The following is a 16510-nucleotide window of genomic DNA, read 5'->3' as shown; positions in this document are numbered from 1 at the left end:
AATTGTTAAGATGCTGGCCTAGAAACTGGAATGCTATGACTTGTAGTTCCATTTTAGGTATGAAAAGTGACTGGGTGACTTTAGGCCAACCAATTACCAGGAGACAGGGAGTTCTAGTCCCATCTTAGGCATGAAAGCAATGGTAGGATTCAAATACTTTAACAACCGGTTCTCTGCCCTAATGACCAGCTGGGTAGGTGTGGCTTGATGGTCATGTGATTGGGTGGGCGTGGCCAACTCAACGTCACTCAGGTCGATGGGCACTTTGTCTTAGCCGTTACAATGTAATAAAGGTTAACCGGAGAGACAGTTTCTGTAAGCAGGTTTAGGTTAGAAGATTAGGCTAGAAACAACACCAGAATGTTTCCTTCCTCCCTTCCTTACAGGATTAGCCCTGTAAAGTGGGGAAAAAAACAAAATGAGATTTCTTCCAACAACCGGTCCTCCGAATTGCTTAGAAAGCTAACAACCGGTTCTCCCGAATAGGTGCGAACCGGCTGAATCCCACTACTGCATGAAAGCCAACTGTATGACTTTGGGCCAGTTCCTCTCCCTCAGCCCAACCCCACCTGAACTGTTGATATGGGGAAAATAGGAAGAGGAAGAAATATACGGTATGTATTCGCTGTATTCACTGTGAATGACTAATAAAATAATAGGCAGGACAAAAATCTAATAAATAAATAAAATATTGTATTTGTTTTCCATTGCCTTCTGTGGGGAAGTTTTTTTAAACAAGATTTTTTTAAAAAAGTAGATTGTAACCGTCTAGGCTGCCCTCCTGGATGGATTTCATGATTTCAGGTCCAGTTATACACAAAACAGCATCACTGTGCAAACGATGGGAAGCATGTTAAATCCTGCCCTTTCCCACCAGCAATTTCACAGAAGCCTCTATATATGACAAAAGACATTCCCTTCCAACCACTGGATCGAATCTAAAGATGGAGATTTGCAAACACAATTTTTCCCCCCCAAAACTCCGCTCTTCTGTTCTGAACCGAAATGGAGCTGCGACAATTAGAAGAGGCAGCAGATTCTTTTAGGATCTCAACATTTTTCACCACCATCTCACCAAAACAATTTTGTTTGTTCAGTGCGTAGTAAAGGAAATTTACTACGCCGCTGATCCTGGTCTTCCATTTCAACCTGGGCAACTTGCTGGAAAAGCAAAACGGTGCTGATAGAAGCTCAGCCACTTTTGATTTTGTCTCTCGAGAACTTAAATTTTTATTCCGGGGCAGCCTTGATTAAGAGAGGAAAAGACAAATTCTTACCGGTACAAAGCTATCCTTGCGGAGGCAAACGATATCACCCACTTGTATATCACACCATTTCATTTTGCAGAAACTGGGAATATGGGAAAGATAATAGATAAGAAAAGTTTGGTCTAGTGGTTAAATCACCGGGTTAGAAAGCAGGAGATCGCAAACGTCTGTAGAGATTCTCAGTCATTCAGGTCATGGCTGACCCAAAGGAGCTTTTTCAGGAGACTGTTTACTGTTTACTGTTTATTAAATTTATAGGCTGCCCAATCCCGGAGGACTCCGGGCGGCTTACAGAAACAAAAATTAAGAAAGATTAAAAACAGATAAAACATGACAAATTTAAAAAAGACACAACATGCACCCAATCTAAGCCAATTGGACTGTTTTATTTTTTCTTTGAAGACACTTCGCTTCTCATCCAAGAAGCTTCTTCAGCTCTGACAGGATAGCAGGGAATGGAAGGATTTATATTCCTTGCAGACAGCTGGTCATTTGCACCCTTTTGGAGCAGGGGTGTCAAACTCAATTTCATTGTGGGGCACATCGGGGTTCTATTTGACCTTGGGGACAGTGGAGTGGGCGTGACCAGGATGGACATGACCAGCTCAACATCACTCGTGTTGGGGGCACCTGTGGTGGCCCCAGCACTCTGCCAGCAAAAATGGCTCCCGAGCTCCATTTTAGGCTGCGACGGCCTCCTGCAACCCTCTGCCAGTGAAAATGGAGCTTGGTAGGACTGCACACAGCCCTCCCAAGTTCCATTTTCACTGGCAGAGGCACCACGGCAGGGGTGGGTTTCAACCGGTTTGCGACGGTCCCCACGAACCAGTTGGTCGGCGAACCCGGAAGTAAGTAACTTCCGGGAACGGCGAAGGGCCCACCCGCCCACCCACGTTCCTTACCCGGTTTTGATGAGTTCTGAGCTTCCACGCATGCGCAGGACGCATACAGCAGCGCCTGTGCGATCCTCCAGGAGCAGCTGGAGCATCGCACAGATGCTAGTACGCATGCGTACGCTGCGCACGTGCACGAGGACGCCGCCGGCCCCGTTCCAACCAAACCAGTTGGAACAGGGCGAGAAACTCACCTCTGCACCACGGGCCGGTCCTTTGCTGTTTCCAGGGCAAACCCACAGGCCAGATCTAAGCACCAGATCCAACCCCTGGGCTTTGAGTTTGACAGTCCTGTTTTAGAGGGTCGTTGAAGCACTTGGAGGTTTATCTGTGTCCTCAGGGTCACCTGAGTGCTGAGTAGTACTCCTGGTTCCTGAAGTCTGCAATTTGGTTCCTGTAATGCTCTATTTCCAGAGGAAAAATTGCAGACTAGAGGAACTGGGAGCATTAACTCAGGTGACTCTGAGGACACAGATAAACCTCCAAGTGCTTCAATGACCCTCTAAAAGAATGCAAATGACCAGTTATCTTAAAAGAGTATAAATCCTTCCATTCCCCACTATCCCTTCAAAGCTTCTTAGATAATAAGCGAAACGTCTTCAAACAAAAAACAAGAAAGTCCAATTGCCTCCTGAAAAAGCACCTTTGGGACAGGAGATCGCAAGTTCAAATCCCACCTTAGCCATGAAAATCAGCCGGGTAACCTTTGGCCAATCACTCTCTCTCTCAACCCCACCCCAAATGGTTGTTGTTGTGGGGAAAATATGAGGAGCAAGGTGTGTTGGATATATTCACCTCCTTGAGTTATTTGTAAAAATAATAAAGGTGGGATACAAGTTAATAAATAAATACAAATAAAATAAATACATCCACTTTGTGGGACCAATGAAAGGATTTGTGTCAATAGACTAAAAAGAAGGAAAGAAAGAAGGGTAACTTTTTTTTTAGCGAATGCCACTCTCAAGAACGATTGGAGAAATGGCAAAACTGACTGATTTGATTAAAGAATAGTTTTTATCAAGGTTTGTTTCTACCTGGAAACCAACTCTTGGAATTTTTGACCGAAACTGGAAAAAATGAAATTTGGGTTTTGATGATTAATACAGTACGTTTATGGTGATAGAGATACTGTTTGTTATGGTATATTGTAGTTCAAAGGGTCATTGATTTAAGGAATCAAGAGCCGAGGTGGCGCGGTGGTTAAATGCAGCACTGCAGGCTACTTCAGCTGACTGCTAGATCAGCAGTTCAGCGGTTCAAATCTCACTGGCTCAGGGTTGACTCAGCCTTCCATCCTTCCGAGGTGGGTAAAATGAGGACCCAGATTGTTGTTGGGGGCAATATGCTGACTCTGTAAACCGCTTAGAGAGGGCTGAAAGCCCTATGAAGCGGTATATAAGTCTACTGCTATTTTTATCTCTATCAAAGAAAGACGGAAGATCCTTTTTAAATAGTTTTTTGTTGTTCCTTGCACACTGTAATTTTTTTTTGCTATCCCTTTCCCCTTTTCTAGCTTCTCTCTCTCTCTCTCTCTCTCTCTCTCTCTCTCTCTCTCTCTCTCTCTCTCTCTCTCTGTGTGTGTGTGTGTGTGTGTGTGTGTTTATTAAAGTTTTAAAACTGGAAAAAGTTTTAAAAGAGTTGTTGGAGAATATTTCCCCCCCCGCCACTCTGAAGAAATTCACTCCAAGTTGCCCTCACGTTAACTTTCCCTACTATAGTTGTAAATAAGCAAAGTCACGGTTGTTCTTCGGACACACCTTAGACGCTGTAGGAAAATTCAACCCCAAGTTCATTTTTGCCAAGCAAGCATTTTGAGCATGAAATGTGATATTGTGAGAGATAAAGGCCCACAGATCTCCACTCTCCCTGTTTCTTGTGGTTTGCTTGGGCGTTTGCTATCTGATGATCCAGTGCCATTGGAAGAAGTAATAATGATCAAGTCAATCAAGCTTATGAGCCCTGGAGGTGCAGTGGTTAGAATGAAGTATTGCAGGTTAATTCTGCCCACTCCCAGGAGTTCAATCCTGACCGGCTCATTTTCATTCATTTCATTTTCATTTTTTTTCATTTTATTAGGGTTTATAGGCCGCCCTTTTCCCTGAGGGGACTCAGGGCGGCTTACAATCACCAGCGAGGGGGTGCAAATCAAAATAAACAATATACAAACAAAATAAAGTAATAAAAACACAACTTGCATTCAACATTCAACACTCGGGTGGGGCAAATTAGAGACTTATCCCCAGGCCTGTTGGGAGAGCCAGGTCTTGAGGGCTGCGCGGAAGGCCTGGACGGTGGTGAGGGTGCGTGTCTCGACGGGGAGATCGTTCCACAGGGTCGGAGCTGCAACAGAAAAGGCTCTCCTCCGTGTAGTCACCAGTCGACATTGACTGGCGGATGGGATTCGGAGGAGGCCCAGCCTGTGCGATCTTATCGGTCGGAGGGAGGTAATCGGCAGAAGGCGGTCTCTCAAGGTTGACTCAACCTTCCATCCTTCTGAAGTCATTAATATGAGGAGCCAGATTGTTGAGCACAATATTCTGACTCTGTAAACTGCTTAGTGCTGTAAAGGACTATGAAGCAGTATATGTCTATTGTCTATGGAGATTCTCAGCCATTGAGATCATGGTTGTCCGAAAGGTGCTTTTTTCAAGAGGCAACTGGACTTTCTCGTTTTTCTTTAAAGACGTTTCGCTTCTCATGAGAAGCGAAACGTCTTCAAAGAAAAACCAGAAAATCCAGTTGCCTGTTTTAAAAAGCACCCTTGAGACATCTAAGTGCTACTGCTATCTTTTTTGGGGTGATTCCCGCCAATCGCCAGTCAGGTAGAAGATCGCATCCCAATTTTTTCAGAATGAAGCCATGGCTACATATTATTCTAATATGGATCTTTTGTCAATGCCTTGACGATCTCTGTATTTGCCCCATGAGTAGCTATTCCATTCCAGGAAGCCCATTACTAGGAATAACTTCCAGGAAGAATATAAGCATTCAGAAAAGTATTAGTGATCCCCTGTTCTCCGACTTTACGCTCTTACTTAAAAGGATAGTGCTTCTCAAAGGAGATTAACGTGTTTCTGAAAGCATCTCCCCGGTTGGCTTACCTTCCACCTGTCAAGATCTCACAAGGGCGGTTGTTGATTTCACCATCACTTCGGTGTCGTGCCTGCGAAGCAACATTAAAAAAAAGAATGAATGAAATGCATTGGTACACTGGGCTTCTGTTCATCCAGAACGGCATCTAATCCAGGGTTTCTCAAACTTGGCAGATGTGTAGACTTCAGCTCCATGCCAAGTTTGAGGAACACTGTTTTAATCCAAGATCAAACGTTGCCAGCCCTCTGACCAGAAACTCTCATCTTACATTTCACCAAAGGTGGAATGTGAAATATTTCCATCAAATCATGAAAAGTTTATACAAAGCATGCATACAGGAAATGAGCTTTTGCAATGCTAGATAAGTCCCTGATCTTCTTTTGCCTTTTCTGGATGACCATAATTCTGTCCTGTAAGATGTGTTCATTTAGCTTTGGTCAACCTGAGAATCCCAGGGCATGAATAGAGTAGAGTTAACTGTTACAGTATATTTTAACAGTGGAGTTCTTCAGCTGAACAATGATAAAACAACTGGTGAAGCACCCTTCTTGCCTTTCTTGGCTCTTTTCTTGTCCTAGGCTTACCTTCTTTAAACTTAGGTGACCCTGATAGCCAAATCTGGCCCTAGGTTCTGCCTCAGTTTACCTTCCCAATAAGCAACCGAGTCAAAAGATAATTTAAAAAGCAGTTTATTAAAGTAACCTGACAAAGTGGGGAGAGGAAGAGGAGGACCTCAAGACCCATCTTACATTCCTTTTTATAGTTCACACAACAAAGAAAAAAGGAAAGAGGAAAGTTGGTTGGACAAGATAAGACACAGACATTCAGCCCATGCGTTCTGAGTGGGAATTGAAGATGAAGTCCATAGATCTTAAAGTTGTCAAACTGGAAAAGGATCTGCCTCAGCTATCTTCTCAGGAAAGCATGACTCTTGAAATGACTTTTACTGAGAGACAGTGATTGCGGAGAAGTCAGGCAGAACCTGAAGTTCCTACGCAAAGCGTTAAGCTAATTCTCCTTTTTCAAACACCCCACCCCACCCCAATCCCCCAGTCCACCAGTAGCCAACAATATGCCCCAAAGGTGTTTTGAGAACTCCAAGACTTTAGCAATAGCAATAGCAGTTAGACTTATATACCGCTTCATAGGGCTTTCAGCCCTCTCTAAGCGGTTTACAGAGTCAGCATATTGCCCCCAACAACAGTCTGGGTCCTCATTTTACCCACCTCGGAAGGATGGAAGGCTGAGTCAACCCTGAGCCGGTGAGATTTGAACAGCCGAACTGCAGAACTGCAGTCAGCTGAAGTAGCCTGCAGTGCTGCATTTAACCACTGCGCCACCTTGGCTCTTAACTTGATAGCAGTTCACTCTCAGGGTGCTGCAACCTCAGTAAACTGGTTCTGGCTGGGAGGAAGCCCATCCATTTGTCTCTCTCTCCAAATTCCATGTGTTACAGCAGGGGTCCTCAAACTTTTTAAACAGGGGGCCAATTCATGGTCCCTCAGACTGTTGGGGTCGCTGGACCACTGGGTGGGCATGGCTAGGTGGTCATATGACTGGGGGGGCACGGTCAATTTAACAGTCCACTAAACATTGGCCTCCTGGGGTGTCTGTGTGCCCCATTTTTCACCACCCCTGTTTCCAGAACATCTCTGCAGGCCAAAACTAAGTGAAAATGGACTGTATTTTTGGCCTCCTGGGGTGTCTGTGCACCCCATTTTTTGCCCCCAGAACCTCATTGCAGGACAAAAACGAGCCGTTTTGCCCAATTTTTTTTTTTTTTTTGCCTCCTGGGGCATCTCTATGCCCCGTTTTTCACCTTCCCCACCTCCAGAATGTCTTGGCAGACCAAAATTGTTGACCTTACCTTTCAGTTCCAGCCCGCGGGGCTCACAAAGGTAAGGGTGGGCGGGGCGATGTGGGCGGGACAGCCTCTTGGTTCTGTGCAGGCTGCATTAATGGCTTTGGTGAGCCACGTGTGGCCCGCGAGCCGTAGTTTGAGGACCCATGCATTACAGCAACAGCGAAAGCCATGGAAGGAATCTAGCTCCAGCAACCTGCCCCTTCCCCCTCCAGAATGACAGTGTCCCTACGGGGACCTGACAACTGGTCTAAATCAGTGTTTCTCAACCTTGGCGACTTGAAGTTCGGTGGACTTCAAGTCGCCAAGGTTGAGAAACACTGGTCTAGATTGTTGAGTTGCCTTCACCCCCCAATGCCCCCCACCACCCCACAGATGACTCATCCGCTACAGAATGATCCTACTATCCTCCTCCAAGAGATAACAGACACTCATCATCCAATTAGGCGGATTCCTTTGCAGGCGCTGAAAACAAATACGGTACTTACGACATCATCAATTAAATCACGGATGCCCCTGATGGAGAACAAGATACCGAGGGGAAAGAGAAGTGCGAACCAAGGCAGTGTGGAGATCTGTGGGACGGTCTGTAACAGAAGGTAAAAGGGAAACTTTACTTATTACAAAGGAGGCTTAAAGGGAGAATTTCACTTCAATACCTTCAGCAGGAACAAAGCATTCCTTCCATTTGGGGAAAGTAGAATCAAAACAGGGCACGTACACAAGAGTTCATTTAGTGACCGTTCAAAGTTACAACAGCATTGGAAAACAAAACGTATGGCCGTTTTTCACACTTCGGACCATTGCAGCTTCCCCATGGTCATGGGATCAACACTCAGAAGCTTGGCAAGTGACTCATATTTATGACGGTTGCAGTGTCCCGGGGGGCCGTGGGATCACCCTTTGCGACCTTCTGACAAGCAAAGTCAAGGGGAAACCAGATTCATTTAACAACCTTGTTACTACCTTAACCATTTCAGTGATTTACTTAACAATAGTGGCAAGAAAGGTCATCGTTGTTGTTAGTTGCAAAGTTGTTTTGCGACCCCCATGGACAACGTTCCTCCAGGCCTTCCTGTCCTCTCCCATCCTCTGGAGTCCATTTAAGCTCACGCCTACTGCTTCAGTGACTCCATCCAGCCACCTCATTCTCTGTCGTCCCCTTCTTCTTCTTTTGCCCTCCATCTTTCCCAGCATTCTCCAGTGAGTCCTCCCTTCTCATTATGTGGTCAGAGTATTTGAGTTTCCTCTTCAGGATTTGGCCTTCTAAAGAGCAATCAGGGTTGATCTCCTCTAGGACTGACCGGTTTGATAGCTTTACAATCCAAGGGACTCTCAGGAGTCGTCTCCAGCACCATAGTTCAAAGGCCTCCATTCTTTGACGCTCAGCCTTCCTTCTGGTCCAACCTTCACAGCCATATATTGCAACTGGGAAAACCACAGCCTTGACTATACGCACTTTTGTTGGCAGGGTGTCAACAAAAGAAAAGTCATAAAAGGGGGCAAAAATGCACTTAAAAACAGTTTGGTTAGACACAGAAATGTTGGGCTCAGTTGAAGTCGTAAATCGAGGACTACCTGTATTCTTGTTGTACAAGAAGGGCCAGACAAGTGGCAAAGCAGAGGCCTTGAGGTTCACAGGCAAATAGGCTCTTACCCCAAGGTAGATCTGATAAGATTAACTAGAATCCTGCTCTCTTCATTGATGTAGAAGTTTGTTCTACGTGGATCTAGACAGTATGGTACTCCACCAAGTTAGGGAAGCGGGCAAGGAACAGGAAATAAGGAAGTTTTAAAGGGTTACCACTTCAAGGATCCTCTGTCTTCAAAATTAAATATACAAACTCTTTATGCTTCTACTTTGTTTGCTCACTTACAAGCTGTATAACATTGCAAAATTATGGGGAAAGTAATTCAAGCACATGACCCGACAAAACCGTGAACGTCAAAAGCGCGCCGACAAAACCGCGGCGCTAAAACCACCATGTCAAAAGCGCGCCGACAACAGCGCGCCGACAGAAGCGCAATTTAACTTAAGGTAAGGTTTAGGGTTAGGGTTAGGGTTAGGTTTAGGGTTAGGTTTAGGGTTAGGTTTAGGGTTAGGTTTAGGGTTAGGTTTAGGGTTAGGTTTAGGGTTAGGTTTAGGGTTAGGTTTAGGTTTAGGGTTAGGGTTAGGGTTAGGGTTAGGGTTAGGGTTAGGGTTAGGGTTAGGGTTAAGGTTAGGGTTAGGTTTAGGGTTATTTTTAGGGTTAGGTTACAGTGCGCTTCTGTCGGCGCGCTGTTGTCAGCGCGCTTCAGCACTCATTCGTCGGCGCGGTTTTGTCACCGCGGTTTAGTCAGACGCGCTTTTGTCGTTCGCGCATTTGTGGTGGAACCATTCTAGCACTCCAACTTCCTAAGCAATAGTGTTGAGTCACCCTTGGAAAATATCGTGGCAACTCATGAGACGTGACAAAACTATGAATGCAATTTTCCTTGCATCCTCATAGAGTAGGATTCATGTGTAATTAAAGGTGAGGAAAAAATAGAAGCCAAAACTGGTATCAGAATAACAGAGTTGGAAGGGAGTTGGAAGGGAACTCAAGCAACAGACCCTATATCATTTCAGACAAAAGCTTGTCCAATCTCTTCTTAAAAACATCCAATGATGGAATGCCTACGAATGTCCACATTGTTGGGCAGTGTGGAGCTTCAGAGTATAGTGACCATGGCCTAGACAATATAATTACTAAACCCTCAAGCTCAACCTTGTCCAAAAGATACAGGCTGTGAAAGCGTATACCAAAATATTATTCATCTTGTTCAAACCCACATTAACCTCAAACTTCAATCTGGTAAGCACCAATACAATGGTGGGATTCAATATTTTTTACTACCGGTTCTGTTGGCATTGCTGGGTGGGTGTGGCTTGGTGGGTGTGGCTTGCTGGGCGTGGTGGGGAAAGGTTACTGCAAAATCCCCATTTCCCTCTCAATCATCTGGGACTCGGGAGGCAGAGAATTGATGGGGGCGGGGCCAGCCAGAGGTGGTATTTACCGGTTCTCTGAACTACTCAAAACTTCTGCTACCGGTTCTCCAGAACTGCTCAGAACCTGATGAATGCCACCTCTGCACCAATACCATCCACCCACATGCAATCCTTACTTCCAGCTTTCAGTCATTCAAGTTCATACTCTTCAGGTTGGGGGCAGAATGGCTGAATTTAAGTGGTGTGATTTCTCATGGAGTTGTTGTTGTTGTTGTTTTCCTCATACCAAGAAGGCTCTAGAAAGTGAATCCAAAAAGTCAGGATGGCAAGTCTGCCAGTGAAACTGAAGCTTCTGTAATGTTATGTGAAAAATGACCTTGGAAGGCAGAGCAAAAATATGTCACAAGGGAATGTCAGGCAAAAGGCAATTTAGCTCTCAGTAGAAATCTGGGATAGCAAGAAGCTCAGAAGAAACTTTCCCTAGATTCTGGGTTGTAAAAGAGGCAGGGGAAGAAATGTAGTTTTAGACTCATAAAATATACTTTTACACTTCTACTTAGGAGATGTCTCAGTGGGTAAGACGCTGAGCTTGTCGATCAGAAAGGTCGGCAGCTTGGCAGTTCGAATCCCTAACGCCACGAAACGGAGTGAGCTCCCGTTACTTGTCTCAGCTTCTGCCACCCTAGTAGTTCGAAAGGACATAAAAATGCAAGTAGGAAAATAGGAACCAGCTTTCGTGGGAAGGTAACAGTGTTCCTTGCACCTTTGGTGTTTAGTCATGCCGGCCACATGACCACAGAGACGTCTTTGGACAGCGCTGGCTCTTCGGCTTTGAAACGGAGATGAGCACTGCCCCCTAGAGTCGGGAATGACTAGCACATATGTGTAAGGAGAACCTTTACCTTTACCTTACACTTCTACTTAATTCCAATTAGCTCACCTGGTTGTGTTTCCTGACTGGTCTATCTCATAAGGCTGACCGCTCTATCTCTTGTTCACATGTGTGATGCATGCTAAAATGGGGTTGGACTTCAGTCATGTGATTGCAGCAGCCATCTTGATTCTTTTGCCCCAAAGGATGCCATATTTTTTTAAAAAATAGATTGGGAATAGAATTGCTTTAGAGAATTGACAGGTTCTCTAAACAGGTTATGTACATATCTCTATAAAAAAGTAGAAAGGTCCTAATTTTGCTGCTAATCGGGAATGGAATAAAGAGCCCTCTTACCTGCAAAAGAATTATGAACAAGAAGTATACGTTAGCCATCCGGTGAAATTGTTCATACAAGTTGAGAGGGAGAAAAGTGAAAAAGTTGTACTTGGCTGTCTTAATGGCATTGGCCTGCAAACGAGAAACCAGCAAAAGATTCACATGAAAACTTGAGCTAACTAATTTATTATCACGTGTACATTTTCATAAATCAAAATCCACTTTGCGAAGTGTGAAGAATGGAATAGGCAGGTAGTATTCTTGGCAAGACCAAAGCTGAGATTTGTGACATTTTTGCCATGTTTATTTTTCTAGCAGAAAAACAGCAAAAAGGTTTAGAAATGTGAAAAGGGAAATGTGAAAAGGGAGGAAGGGAGGGAAGGGGAAAGGGAGGAAGGGGGGAAGGAAAGGAAGGGAAGGGAAGGAAGGGAAGGGAAAGGAAGGGGAAAGGGAGGAAGTGGGGAAGGAAAGGAAAGGAAGGGGAGGGGATGGAGGGGAGGGAAAGGAAGGGAAGAGAAGGGAGGAGAGGGGAGGGAAAGGAAAGGAACTAGTTAGCTTCTGGGAGGCTCACTAAACTTAAAACAAAGAGAGACAAACACACACACACACACACACACACACAAACAGGGAAGCAGAATATAAAGAGGGTTTGAAATCCCTAACATTGTTATTCCTCCCTCCCTCCCCTGACCTCCAATAAGACTTACTGCATATTTCCTCTTCTTCAAACACCAGAGATGCCTCTTTCGAATTTGTGCATGATACGCCCGGTTATTAGCCTTAACCACCCAGGTAAAATCTGGAAGGAAAGGACAGTAAATACTGGCCCCAATTGTGGTTGCACTTCGTGGACTATCTGTGCCGTTTTCTCCGAAAGCATGCCCTGCCTTGGCAATGGTCAGCACCATTTGTACTTCAAACTAAATACCCACACAACTTGTGAATATCCTGCTCACCAAGTCCAAGTATAATCAATTGCCTTTGCAATACAATCTGTGTCAATGAAGTTTAGCTATGCATTGAAAACTAGTTTTCTGCGGAGGGATCCACAGAGGTTCACCAGCATCTCAAAGGAGCCCTGGGGAGGGGGAGGGGAGGGGCTCTTCAAAAGGTGAAGAATCCCTTGCAACAAGCCGGAGTCTCACTGAAAGGATGCTGAGAAAGAAAAAGGTCCCCTAAGTGATCATCACACAGGGTCTTCCAGAGGTGAGCTAGGTTTTTCCTTGCAGACATTTAACTACCAAACTAGGTAACATCATCAGTTCTAGTAGAGGGTGGGGTTTGATCTCGTACAGATACAGATTAACAGAGTTAGAAGGGATCTTGTAGCTCATCTAGTCCAACCCCCCTCCATCCAAGCAGCCCTTACACCTGTGATGGTGAGCCTATGGCATGTGGGCACCTGTGCCATCGCCAGCTGCTCTTCTGGTTTCCGGTGTACACATGTGCACCAGCCAGCTGGCCTTCGTGGGCGCCACAGTGGCAGAAAATGACCTGAAAGCAGCCCCCAAAATGGCCAAAACCAGCCAAAAAACAGGCCGTTTTCCAGACCATTTTCTGGGCCGTTTTTGGGGCCATTTTCAGGTTGTTTTTCAGCTGTTTGGGGGGCATTTTCAGGCCCAAAATGGCTTGAAAACAGCCAAAAATGGCCAATAAACAGGCATGTGTGTGTCGGCCAGCTGCGTGGCACGACAAAACCGCGCTCGACTAAAGCGCGCCTGATCAAACCGCGTCGCTGACGTCATCAACAGGGCGACAACAGCGAGCACGGAGAAAGAAGGGCGCTTTAAATAGCACTTTGAAAGCAAGGTAAGGTAAGGGTTAGGTTTAGGGTTAGGTTTAGGGTTAGGTTTAGGGTTAGGGTTAGGGTTAGGGTTAGGGTTAGGGTTAGGGTTAGGGTTAGGGTTAGGGTTAGGGTTAGGGTTAGGTTAAGGGTTAGGGTTAGGTTTAGGGTTAGGTTAAGGGTTAGGATTAGATTTAGCATTAGGTTAAGGGTTAGGGTTAGGTTTAGGGTTAGGTTAAGGGTTAGGTTTAGGGTTAGGTTTAGGATTAGGTTTAGGATTAGGTTTAGGATTAGGTTTAGGGGGGTTAGGTTTAGGTTTAGGGGTTAATTTTAGGTTTAGCGTTTACAGCATGCTTTTTTCTCCTCGCTGTTGTCGCGCTGTGATGACGTCAGCTACGCGGTTTCGTCGAGCGCCCTTTAGTCGAACGCGGTTTTGTGGTGGAACCGGCAAGCTGGTCTCCAGGTTTCTGGTTTGTTTTTTGTTTGTTTGTTTATTGGATTTATATGCCGCCCTTCTCCCAAAGGACTCAGGGCGGCGTACAACATAAAAAAAAAACACATATTACAAAAGTTTAAAAGGAAAATAGATAGAGTATCCAAAAACAAACCCCAATTAATATTAACAATAACATTTTAAAAATTAAATTAAAATTAACAATTAAATCAATCCTTTATTTTATTTTGTTCAGGCCAGGCCGGCTTGCTGGAAAAGCCAACTTTTTAGGGCGCATCGGAAGGACCGGAGGTGCTCTGGTGTGCAAATGCACAGACTTTCATGCACATGCATGCATGCATGCTCCAGTTTGCGCACTCGTGCCGAAAAGTTGCGTCATCACTACCCTACACCATTTTTGACAGATGGCAGTCCAGTCTCTTCTTGAAAGCTTCCAGTGATGAAGCTCCCACAACTTCTGAAGGCAACTTCTGTTCCATTGGTTTCTCAATGTCCGAAAAAATATCCTTATTTATTTCAGATTGAATCTCTCCTTGATCAGTTTCCACCCATTATTCCTTGTCTGGCCTTCAGGGGATTTGGAAAATAGCTTGACCACTCTCCTCTCTGTGGCAGCCCCTCAAATATTGGAACCCTGCTATCATGGCTCCCTTGGTCCTTCTCTTCATTAGACTAGCCACGCCCAGTTCCTGCAACCATTCATCATATGTTTTATTTATATATTAGTGGCTTGTCATGTCAGTGTTGGTCAGGAGTGGTCTTGGTGGTTCCTTGGTTGGGCTGTTCTGTTAGCTTGTTTGGCAGTTCCTTGATTGGGGCATTTTTTGCTTCTTGATTATAATTTTAATGTGCATCTTGGTATTCGTCTCGGCTCATCTGTGTGTTGATTGCCGGTGATGAGGTGTTTTGGTCATTTTGTTTCCTTTTTGGCTTTTTGATTCTCTCCTTTGAATGGTGTGTAGAAATTGTGTACGTCTATGTGCCTGTTGATGACTGTTTCGCTCAGTGGGAAGTTTAGGGATCACAAGACCTCAATTATTTGGGATCTCAGCATCACCCCAGTCCTCCATGTGTGTATGCTGTGAGTTCAGGAGGCCTCAAAAATCGTGTGTCCCCCATGGTCCAATTGAGCAAGGATCTCCCCCTCCCAACAAAATCATTTATGTGTAAATGAAGATTCCCCATTAATAGTAATATCTCACTCTTACTCAGTCTTCCCTATCCTACCCCTTCCCCCTCCAGGCATACATAACGAGCTCTCCCTACTATCTATTCCCCTTCTGAGCTCAGAAAAAGTCAGGAACAGGCATCTTGAGATAGCTGGAGACATAGTTGAGGGAGCTAGGTGTCTCTAACCTAGCCTACTCATGAGAAGGATTAGGAGGGAATGTGATAATTGCAAACCCTGAGAAATTGTCTTCTAATATTTGAGGAGCTGTCACCAGAGAAGATGGGATTGATGTATTCTCCAAAGCTCCAGAGGACAGGACCTTGCAATGGGTGGAACCTTGTTAAGGAGTGATTCATCCTAGAAGTAAGGGGAAATTTTTTTGGCAGTGAGAACAATTAATTGATTGATGGAATAGCTTGCTTCCTGGAGTTGTAGGTGATCCATTGCTGGAGGATTTGGAAAACAACCATTTGATTGGGATAGTATAAAGCTCCTACTTTGAGATGGGGGTTGGACTAGAAGACCCCGAAGGTCCCTTTCAGCCCTATGATTCTATGAGTCCCTAGCTCTGGTCCACAGATGGGATCTTATGTGAGGAACAGATCCACACGTGCCTTTCAATGAGATATCAACCACCTTAGGATCTTAGCTGGAAATAAAATGAAACAGGGCACAAAGGATTCCTTGTTATTGATTACAGTAGAAAAAAGTTTGCCAACAAAGTCTGCCAGTCTCAGATCCAGGGAGGAAATACCAAGATATATCTCCCCCCAAAAATCAAGTTTTTCAAGCTTCTAAAGTGTCGTTCCCCTCCCCCTCCTTTGGATTACATCAACTGGAGATGAAACTAAAGCTGGGGACAAGCTTTAACCTGGGGAAAAAATTACTTCAGTTATATACATTTCATGGTTCAAAAATCTGTATATTTCCCGCCCCCCCCCCAAAATGTTCCCATCTGTGATTCTAAAAATCGCCACTTGTACTTACCTTGTCCTGTTTTAGTCTCATCCTGGTAACTCCCGAGAGACTCTTGGCTTGGCATTTTCAAATCTAGAAAGCGAAAAGATTAAGTCATTTAACCTTCCTGCAATTTGATAGCTTATCCCTTGTTGGCTATGATCCCAACAGTGGTAGGAGGTGCTCCAAGAAGTATCTGTAGCGTTTTGATTAGGATGATTGTGACTGATACATTCACCCCTCCAGAATAATTCTTGTACATTCCAATGCAGCTGCAAGGCTTATTTAGCCGTTCTGCCACCTGTACTCATTTCCCAAGCGATAGGGTACCACACCTTTCCCAACCTTGGTGCCTCCCAGATGTGTGGACTTCCACCCTTGGAATTCTCAGCAAAGGCCAGGATGGCTGGGGAATTCTGGGAATTGAAGTCCAGAGAGCTGGACGATTTGCCAGACCTAGAAAGGTTGAGCTGGGATGAGGGGAGATCTGGATTTAGATCCCCAGTCACCCTTCTCCCTCGCTTTGTGGTGGGCACAAGTCAGTTATCTTTCAGCCTGATTGCTCTGGCTGAGAAAGCAGGGGAATCACGTGCGTTGGTTTCCTGGAGGTTGTTTGTATGTTTTTCCACCGGGATTATCAAACGGCTTAGAAGAATTAAGGCTGGGTACAGGCTGCTTTAAGTAACACCAGATTTCAGTAGTGAGAGGCAGTTGAGACTCAAGAAGCAGGGAATGGGGAAACAGTTCACTTTCAAACTTTCTAGAGTTGCAAAAGTTTTGCAGCCTGGCCAGAGGAAAATCAGATGGGTCACCCAAGGGTGTGTGTGAGGATGGGGACACACTGCAAGAGCC

At 45.0% G+C, this 16510-nt stretch overlaps 1 protein-coding gene across 1 annotated transcript in view; it reads right to left on the bottom strand.

Annotated features, from left to right (window-relative positions):
* The window catches only part of ATP8B3 (ATPase phospholipid transporting 8B3), a 76638-nt gene extending 60891 nt beyond the window's left edge, over positions 1-15747 (bottom strand). Inside the window, exons 1-6 of the mRNA XM_087702736.1 lie at positions 15689-15747; positions 12001-12092; positions 11312-11425; positions 7604-7702; positions 5263-5324; positions 1278-1350 (exon numbers count right to left, since the gene is read on the bottom strand). Of these exons, the coding sequence (XP_087558862.1) occupies positions 1278-1350; positions 5263-5324; positions 7604-7702; positions 11312-11425; positions 12001-12092; positions 15689-15743 (495 nt within the window). The 5' untranslated portion in view covers positions 15744-15747. The remainder of the gene's footprint in view (positions 1-1277; positions 1351-5262; positions 5325-7603; positions 7703-11311; positions 11426-12000; positions 12093-15688) is intronic.
* Between the last annotated feature and the right edge of the window lie 763 nt (positions 15748-16510).

Source organism: Thamnophis sirtalis, unplaced genomic scaffold (genome assembly GCF_051295495.1).
Source record: "Thamnophis sirtalis isolate CommonGarterSnake01/CBP01778 unplaced genomic scaffold, rThaSir2_p1.2 scaffold_1, whole genome shotgun sequence".
NCBI classification, from domain to species: domain Eukaryota; kingdom Metazoa; phylum Chordata; class Lepidosauria; order Squamata; family Natricidae; genus Thamnophis; species Thamnophis sirtalis.
Note: the sequence above shows the minus strand (reverse complement) of the source record. Positions and strands in the feature narration are given on the sequence as shown.